Below are 9,322 nucleotides of genomic sequence, written 5' to 3' on the forward strand. Positions count from 1 at the left end.
ACAGGTATGCTCGGGTGTCGAGTTGCATCCACACCCATTGATCAAAATCACAAGTTATGTGCTCGGGGAATCCATGGACAAGGAGAAGTATCAAAATCTTGTTGGAAGACTCCTCTACCTATGTCATACGAGACCAGATATCTCATATAGTTAGTGTGGTGGGCCGATACATGCATGATCCCAGGAGTGGATGTTTGGCTGTTATATATCGGATCTTCCAATATCTCAAGGGTAGTCCAGGGAAAGGACTATGGTTCAAGAAGAATGGCCATCTGAATGTAGATGGTTGTAGTGATGTGGATTGGGCTAGTTGCCTTGATGACAGAAGATCAACCTCTGGCTATTGTGTATTTGTTGGAGCGAACTTGGGGTCATGGCGGAGCAAAAAGCAGCAGGTAGTGTCAAGGTCGACAGCTGGAGCAGAGTATATAGCTATGTCACATGGGCTTAGTGAGATGTTCTGGGTGAGAAACCTCTTATCAGAACTAAAGGTGTTAAGAAATGGCCCTCTAAATGTATGGTGTGTTAACAAATCAGTGGTTAGTGTCGCTAACAACCCAATCCAACATGACAGAACCAAACATGTGGAGATAGATCGTTTCTTCATCACGGAGAAGGTGGATGATGACACAATCAAGACCAGTCACGTAAGCTCAAAAGAACAAGCTGTAGATTGTCTTACCAAAGGATTAGGAGTTAGGAAGTGTGATTCAGCATGTAGCAAGATGGGGACGATCGATATCTATCACTCAGGGTATTGGGTTGTGTTTGTGTGTGTTTGTGTGTGCTATGGCCAAAAGGGCCCATACCTGTAGCATATATCTATATGTATAGTAGCTGAGTAAGAGAATAAGGATTCTAGAGTTTTCTCCAACCCACTGCCTTTAATTTGATTACCTCCTAGTTCCATAATCTTCTTGATAATACTACTAGAGTTAGTGTTTAAAGAACTTTTTGTGACTTTGAGCATTTCGTAACCTTATATATCATTAGAAGAAAGTAGGTGAGGCAGACAACGCATATGTACCTCAAACGGACTATTGCAACTCGAGAGATGTTACATGTCCAGGACAAAATTAGTTAGGGTATTACTATTTACTTTTCAACAATAGTTAGGGTATTATTTAGATTGTGTCTAAAGTGTACCTTACAAATTTTTGGCAATGACTTCCAAATTTATCTTTGCTTGGATGGTCATCAACTTTTTGACATGTCAATGCTCTTTTACCAACTCATCATGGGAAACCAAAATTGTCCTTAGCGGATGTTTTGGTGGGGCAACCTTGGACATGAACCAAACACACTCTTAGTGCGACAAAGTATGTCATGAAACCAAGGTTTAGATGATACCATGGTACCAACCTTCGAATGTCGAATTCATTTTTTTTAATGTAAATGTTGACAAGATGTATCTATAACTGCTAAAAGTTTCTTTTGTTTCTTTATGTGTATTTTGAATCGGATTTGAAAGATATTATAGACACAAGTATAATGTAAGCATTGACAATATTTTTGAGAACTTCCGAGTTTGAAATTCAAGAGTTAGTATCACGGTCTGATATGAGTGTTGGTATCATTGGATGTGTGCTCCACTTAGTGGCAATACCAGAGAATCCGCTGCCAACTATTTGACGGAAATTAGCTACTTTAATTCGTCCAATGAGCTTTTCGTGCCCTCTAATGAATTCTGAAACAGAACAACATGATGCTAGTACAGGGATATTATTACCAAAATCATGAAAGTATGAAACACAGCTAAATCAGGTTTAAGAAAATACGGAGTAAAAGGCTTATGATTCCTAGATTAATGGGTTTACTCCTGAGTTTGAAGGCTAGCTGCAATGATTTGTAATCTGAACGAACACATGAGAAGAGACTCCAGTATGGCACAACTCATATTAGTATCATTATATTTGGGGCACAACTACTCGGTGTTAGATTACATAGGGGTGGTACAACACGTGATTCGCGAAAGCAAGCTTTGCGTATTCGTAAAAGAAAGGAGTTAGATTACATCATGGCATTCCCCAGCAAGGCAGGGGCTGTGTATGCATGAGCAAGCTTCACACAACAAAGAACTAGGCCACCCATGAACGACAAAAGGGCCCAGGTTAAAAGCAAGCAAAAATTATGGATGATAAAAGCTCCCAAGGGAGAGAGGTAGCTTGGTCCCTTAGTTCCCTTGGAACTGCATTCCATATGCTATCTTCTTACTTCCTTGAGTTCACGGCATGCTCGCGAGGCCCGACTTGCCGCAGTAACTGTATCATCATTGGCATGCATTAAATACAAGATAAGTAAAATGTTGTTTAACCACGAAAGATTTTCAAGGGAAAGGTGTCTAATGTACCTGAAAATATGACTCCAGCTTCTGCTTCAGAGTGGCATGCTCCCTCTTCATCTTCTGCAGTGACCTGCGGCATCTGAAGCACAACCATGGACACACTACAACAGGTGAGATGAGCAAATCGCCTGGCGACAAGAGATGAAAACAAAGCACGAGTGATGCAATACCCTTCCAGATTCCTGTCATTGCAGTGTGCCTTAAACACCGAGCACTCGTTCTTCATCCTCACTGCTCCAATGCTGCGCCAAACACAAGTCATCTTCAGTGAATTAGAACACATAAGGCAGGCAAAAGGTAAAGTTGTCGGTGATAGCCTTTCCATTTGCTAATAATATTCGTTCTCTCACACTAAGCACTCTTAAATCATGTATATACTGAATGGGTGATTCTGTGGTGATGAGACCCGCAATAAGATTATTCACACCGGGTGTTTTCTGAGCATATTCACAGGTCCTGTACCTGGATCCGCTGCCTTTGAGCTGGTGCACAAGAGAATCTAACCGGTAGAAATCCTGAGGGTACTTCCCACTGCATCAAAAGGAACTGGAAAGTGAATGCACTAAATATGATTCCATTTTTGGCAGATATGATATGTCTTGAAACCATTTGTATGAACTGTTCCACCAAAAAAAAACGACAGTTATGGCCTGACTTACAGACGTATTGCTTACATTGTTTGTTCTATGTTTGACAACAATCTCGGCGAATCTTTCAGAAACAAAGCCACAACTTCCTCAACGAAATTGGGGCTTGATTCGTCCTGCAGTTCTTCCAGCTGATTGAACTGTTCATCAAGGTAACCCTGCAGGAATAGCCCAAAGTAGATTATTAGGCAAATCATAGAAGCCTGAAATACAACATATAATAAAATACCATTTGTGTGGTCCATGGCAGAAAAAAAGATTCTCGATTACATGGGTGAATCAAAATAATTAGTCAAATATCAAACAAAGTCCCAGCAAGTTGTTATAGGCTTCAACCTAGCTAAGTATAACAAACACCTTAATATTTGTCAAAAATCAAACTGAGTCAGCTACATCAAGGTGGTTTTAGGTGTCAACCTGGCTTAGGTATAAAGGGCACCCTAATATTTGCCTAGAAGATACTAATGTATCATCAAAATGATCCTACCTCTATGATTACTCTGTAAAGTTTGAACACCCCAACCTTTTGTATATTCTCAAAGGAATAGAACGAAGGAAATAAAGAGAGTGATTTTCTATTCGTATGGTCTATTACATCCTTGCCCATATATCTAATTTTAAACATCATGATGCATTCAGCAGGCGATGCGTTTGTGGAAAAAAAAAAGAGTGCCATAACTATTGTGTGGGAAAATAGTATCCAAGTTGGCATTTGCCCCCATATTGTTCCATTAGACCAGATTACAAAGTGAATGAGTTATGCAGTTGCAATGAAGTAAAATTTTGAAACAGAATGAGTGAAGAATCCATTGAGTCCCACCACCAGAGAGAAACTCCATATATTTGAAAGAAAAAAAATGCAGTAGATCAAAGTTTTCAGAGCCTCAGTGGATATGTCATGTGGAGATGTCCAAAGGTCATCATTCTATCAGAAGAAAATCACCACGAGAGTAATTCGGCTTACAAGTTATCCAGTCAAAACTTGCAGCTCTTGGGAGAAGAGCTTAACATGTGCAACACTGTAATTGATTATAAACCCAGATTTCAAATGAACAAAGGGGGAGCAAATAAACCTGATCAAAGAAACTTTTCTTCATGAAGGTAATTTGGCGACGCAAATTTGAGTAGTCCATAGTTGGCCTTATATGTCAGTACAAGCACACAGAGAGAATTGAGATGGCTGCAATGAGACATGCAAACCGAAGGAGGCCGTATATATAGAGGGAAACAGAATTTTATTTATGCATGCAAAATCTTTATTCTAATTGATAATGTCCTGTGAATAAAGCATAACAAAAAGACAAAGTACTTTTCTTTTTCATGAAACTGATCAAATAAAAACCCAACTACAAATTCTGCAAGTTGATCTATGAGTTCTCTTTCATGTGGCTTGTGTGGTTTACACCCTAGACAGGAAAAGGATTTCAGAATATGATGACGCTGCACCGCAGAAATGCGCAGAAGTAAAGTGCCCTAGAACATGTTCCCAAATAAGCAAACCTAGAAATAAGATAAATAAACATTTCTAGATAGGATACAATTATAAATATCCAATTACACTGTTAATCTTTTACAAATAAAGAAACCACGTCTGCCACTGAAATTTACGAAATACCTTTACAAGATATTTGTCAGAGAGCAGGGATCCAGCAATTTGGCTAAATTAAAAGTTAATGAGGGAACGATGAACGTTTAATGCAAGGAGAACATATTCACTAAATCAAAAAATTCTACCTTTACAAGATATTTACTACTAAAGAATTTTGAAGGAATTTAAGTGACTATAAAATGACATCAACAGCTAAAATTCCCTGCGAATAAGAAACAGAAAGGACATTTATTCTTACATAACAAATAGCTGGGAGTACTAAACTCTGTGCAAACCTTCTAAAGATTGGTTCTTGACAAACTAAAACGTTACACTGTGTTGAAGATTGAAGCTGTTTACTATGTTACACAGAATGAATCTCCAGGGCGTAGTTTCTGTATCCTGAAAAAACGTATTTCCTACTACAGCTGAATTTTCTTGAAGCATAGAAATTTGTCAGCGTCAATGAGCTTAGAGCTACGACTCTCGAATGCTATGGATGATTGGATTGATTGGTACAGGTAGAATAGAAACAGGAACTTCCCACTACAAGAAAAGTGGGTGTGAATCAGACAATGATTGGAGAAACCTTTAAAAAATGTTTTTTTCTGAATGAAAATTGGCTGTTACAAAGTCATCAGACAACTGTTATAGCCATTTATCCGAAAGACAGGAATAGTGGGGAACTAAAACATGCACAGACCCAACACATGGGGAAAGAAGGTAATACCCATTTCAACATCGGATGGGTTTTAAAATATGTAATACATACATGTGTATATATCTTGATGTCCAATCAATGAGAGCTGTACACTTCCTACAATTAAATAAGTTTGATTGTAAAAACAACTACAAGCATCTCAGATGCAAGAAAAAGATGTAAGATCGTTAAAGCTTGACAGCTCAGATAGATCCATCATCTGATGAACCACAGAAGCTCAACTATCGGCTCCTTTTCTCCACATCTCACATTCGTAAAACAATGTCAGGAAAGGCTAACAGCAAAGATTGGACGAAACAGGCATCCTACCAAAAAGGAAGAAGAGAAACAGTGTCATCACCATGCTTTCACACTGAAAGCAAATGGAAAAACTGGACGATAAAAAGGAAGATGCATGGTGGGCAGGAAATTCTCCCTTTATTCCACTTCATACAGAAAAGGATGGATAAACCTTTCCAGTAGCTACACCCATGGTTTTGGGGTTATACGAGTAGTTGTGTATTTGTTTGGTTCCATCCACTACTTTCGATAAGTGCTGAAAAGGAAGAGGAATAATGCATAATTGGAGCGGTGATAATGACTTGTTGGTATCTCTACAGGATAGTGATAAGAGAATCTTAACCTGGAACAGCATATTAAAACGACAGGTATTGGTTTAAATGGTTAGTGTCAGTAAAGTTCTTATCTTGGCGAATCATGACACAAGATGCATAGCAAACAATAGCCGCAGAGAACAAATCTGATCATAGAGCAAGAGGTGGCAAAACCATCACCTCACTACTCTAACAGTTGCAAGAATCGTTACACTGCTTTTCTGCATGTGCACCTTGCAATGCATATTCTAAAACAAGCCTATTGCCAATCACATAAAATTTGAAGCAAGGAGAGATGACATCTATGAGAAGAAGGGCACTAAGCAAAGCTTACATATAAAGCCAGAATTGGTGCGGGGTCATATTTCACATTTGTACTCCGCAGGATTGGATCCTGCACTAGAGAATTCTGTTACGAGTAACAAAATAAAAATCAACCAAGGAGCTCTTACACAAAGATGAAAAATTGTTCCAACTTCCAATGCATCTGTTCAGGCCCGTTGAATGGCAGATGTGATATATGCCAATATGAGCAACTGCTCAAGAGCTCATCTTAGATCAGGACCATTTGATTTTGTATGGAACCCTTTTTATATTCATTGTTACCTGGCTAATTTCACTCTTTGGGTGTGAGGTTTACACGACCGTGTTGTCTTGGTGAACCCTCTTCTTTTCACTGAGTGTGGTGGCAAATGTGACATATGTCTTCTATAGATAGGAGAATATTAACTACTGAGAAAATAAAACCAACTCATTCCTTATAATTCATAAATTTGTCTCTCTGGCCAATTTACTTGTTTTCTAAGAACATGATTAAATTGTGCTGCTTTTCCATTATGTGTAGTTTTATGGACCGGTTTTAAATCTTCTATTGTGCAGGTAAGATACTAATGAATTTTCAAGCTATTAAAGACAATATACCCATCTAACTGTCATAATCAAAATTATTTGCCTGCTACACAGAAATATAGCAAGTAAGAAAGGAAGATCGCATGCTACAGGCAAAACATATTCTGAGATTATTAAAGGTAAGAGATATTGTGGGTGACATACATGCCTCTACTTCTCCATGACAAAGGCCACAAACTAGGATGCGATTAACTCTGAAGGATGTGCCGCCAATCAGGTAAGCCGTTCACTAACCCAGCTGGCCGAGTTTAGATTGACGCAGGCATCTTCTGTTGATAGAATAGATATCCGGTGAAATCTCCACGGAAACCATGAGTTGAAGTTATAATAGTTTCTCAAAATAAATGGCATATGTAATATTGTACAAACTTGTAAAATTTCAACATCAAACTGAACCGCATTTGGAAAATATGAAAAAGATAAACAGCGACAGCAATAGCAGTTAAAAATAAGTATTCATTCTGAAACTGAATTTTACATATCACCCAAATGATATTGAGCTCAATCTTCAAATATTAGAGGTTCATAGGACATTACCTCCTCTACATATGATATTTTCTGGAGAGCAAAAAACTTAACATAAATCAATGTAATATAAGGTTTGTTGGCTACTGGAGGCCAATGAGGTGATGACTTGGTGGAACTAGAATGTTGGTGATATAAGGGCAGTGGTGCTGCTGAAAGAATATATTTGTAACTTTTTTCCAGTGTGGGACAACATCAGCGAAGGCCCTGAATTTAGATTCATCATGTTTCCATGGTTCCCTGAACTTGGCTTCTGCCAGATATAAAGCTGGTAGCTGATTAAAAAATTATGGTTCACCAAGAGAAGTGTAAACATAAGCTGCTCCTTGACACCTAGTGATGGTATTATTTGTGGCAAGTCCCAGAACAGAGGGATCAGGGATCATAGAACAGAACCCACTTTACAAGACACAAATCAAAATGCATTAATAATCGGTAGGAAGAGCTTGCCGTGTCAAAAATCAGCAGCAAGACAACCATGAATACCTTACCATTTCAGGAACCATGTCAGGCCAGCTCAACTGTCACTCCGTTCTGATTTTTTGTCTCCTGATAGAGAACGCTGACCATGGTTGACTGACCTGCTGTCCTCAACACAGTGAAGTTGTGAGTTACTGGCCTGGAATATATCCAGATTGAACTTATCAAAAATTTGAATTAACTTCTAGTGCTCTTAAGTGATTTCATTTGCGCTGGTTATTTATGATATCTGAGCACTTATTTAAGTGATTTCATTTGGGCTTTAGTTGGTTTGGGTACTCCTGGAACACACAATTTTATTACTAAACAACATAATCATTCTTATAAGTATTACAATCACTCAAATAATTTAACCAAGTACCACAATCATTGAAACAAGGAACAAAAGATAATGAAAACCATTGATCTGGGATCAATTGGCAAAGGTTGGCACTACATTTCATTGCTATATCGAGGATATATAGTCACCATGCAAACATAAATCATACTCCCTCAATTTCTAAATATAAGTCCTTTTAGAGAAAAAAATTCAATACGAACTACATACGGATGTATATAGATCTATTTTAGAGTGTAGATTCACTCATTGTGCTCCGTATGTAGTCTATAGTGGAATCTCTAAAAGGACTTATATTTAGGAACGGAGGGAGTAGTTTCCAAAGATGAGATCGACACAGCTGGTGAGGCAGTGACTCAGATTTACATCACCTAGGTATCTACTGGCGAAACACATGCTTATATTTTTCTAAGCCTACCAATCTATATGGTGAACTTCTGGTATATCGCCCATTTCATATCTAAGGCTACTAATCTATATGGTGACCTCATGGTATATCCTGCATCTATAGTGAAAACTGAAAAGGAGCATCTATATGGTGACCTCATGGTATATCCTACACAGAGTGAGCTGCGGCCGGCGGAGGACGATGTGACGCTGCTGCTGCTCCTGCTCGAGGCTGGCCGCCATGGCGCCATGGCCCCTCTTTCCCCCTTAGAAACAGGACCCTGCTCGAGGCTGGCCGCCATGACACCATGGCCCGAGATCGGACACGCCTGCGCAACGCGAGCCCCGTGCCACATGCGCCTCCTGGCCGGGCCCCGTGCGTGCGCCGCCCGGCCCTGACGGCGCGCTCGTCGTGCTCCACATCCAGCCGCCGGCGGGCTCAGCCCCAGCCCCGGCGCTGCTCCACATCCAGCCGCCGGCTTGCTGCGTCTTCTGCCCTTTGGTTAGCTGAATTTCTGACCAAATACGAACGTTTTCGAAAAATTCTGAAAAATTCTGTAGATGTTTGTGTTAGTGTCGCAAGCATGTATAATATTTTTCATGTGAAACGGAGCTGCGGACATTTTAGGGTAACTTTTGGTGTTTAATTTGTCTTCTTGCACAAATCAAAATATTTAACCTTTTTGTCTCAAAATCTGCAAGTAGCATTTGAATGTGACTAAGTACATAAAAAATTTGTTTTAACTTTTTTCATTTCAAAAAAAAAACAATTGGACCCAGGAGATGTGGGA

General features: G+C 39.3%; 1 protein-coding gene across 10 annotated transcripts; it reads right to left on the reverse strand.

Moving 5' to 3' along the window:
- Positions 1-1,884: 1,884 nt before the first annotated feature.
- On the reverse strand, positions 1,885-9,086 carry LOC125551598 (pseudo histidine-containing phosphotransfer protein 2). 10 transcript variants are annotated; one of them, XM_048714881.1, is made up of 10 exons: positions 8,705-9,086; positions 7,819-7,911; positions 6,947-7,071; positions 6,228-6,287; positions 4,065-5,835; positions 3,019-3,149; positions 2,807-2,875; positions 2,515-2,586; positions 2,351-2,445; positions 1,885-2,261 (listed from the first exon to the last, which is right to left on the reverse strand). In XM_048714881.1, exons 5-10 carry the CDS (start codon positions 4,122-4,124, stop codon positions 2,203-2,205), a joined length of 486 nt encoding a protein of 161 aa, XP_048570838.1. In that variant the 5' UTR covers positions 4,125-5,835; positions 6,228-6,287; positions 6,947-7,071; positions 7,819-7,911; positions 8,705-9,086; the 3' UTR covers positions 1,885-2,202. The 10 variants fall into 10 exon arrangements, with proteins under 10 accessions (XP_048570838.1, XP_048570836.1, XP_048570842.1 ...); XM_048714879.1 differs by having other exon boundaries at positions 7,819-7,908; positions 8,688-9,086; XM_048714885.1 differs by having other exon boundaries at positions 7,814-7,908; positions 8,688-9,086.
- Positions 9,087-9,322: the final 236 nt, after the last annotated feature.

The sequence above is a fragment of the Triticum urartu genome, chromosome 1, assembly GCF_003073215.2.
Source record: "Triticum urartu cultivar G1812 chromosome 1, Tu2.1, whole genome shotgun sequence".
In the NCBI taxonomy this organism is placed as follows: Eukaryota; Viridiplantae; Streptophyta; class Magnoliopsida; order Poales; family Poaceae; genus Triticum; species Triticum urartu.

Bases quoted from the DNA above. Each gene is read 5' to 3' on its own strand.
- LOC125551598 (XM_048714881.1), bottom strand. From the start codon at position 4,124: ATGGACTACTCAAATTTGCGTCGCCAAATTACCTTCATGAAGAAAAGT. The intron at 2,587-2,806 runs GTACAGGACCTG...TGTTTGGCGCAG, and splicing joins CTCAAAGGCAGCGGATCCAG to CATTGGAGCAGTGAGGATGA. The intron at 2,262-2,350 runs GTACATTAGACA...ATGATGATACAG, and splicing joins AGCTGGAGTCATATTTTCAG to TTACTGCGGCAAGTCGGGCC.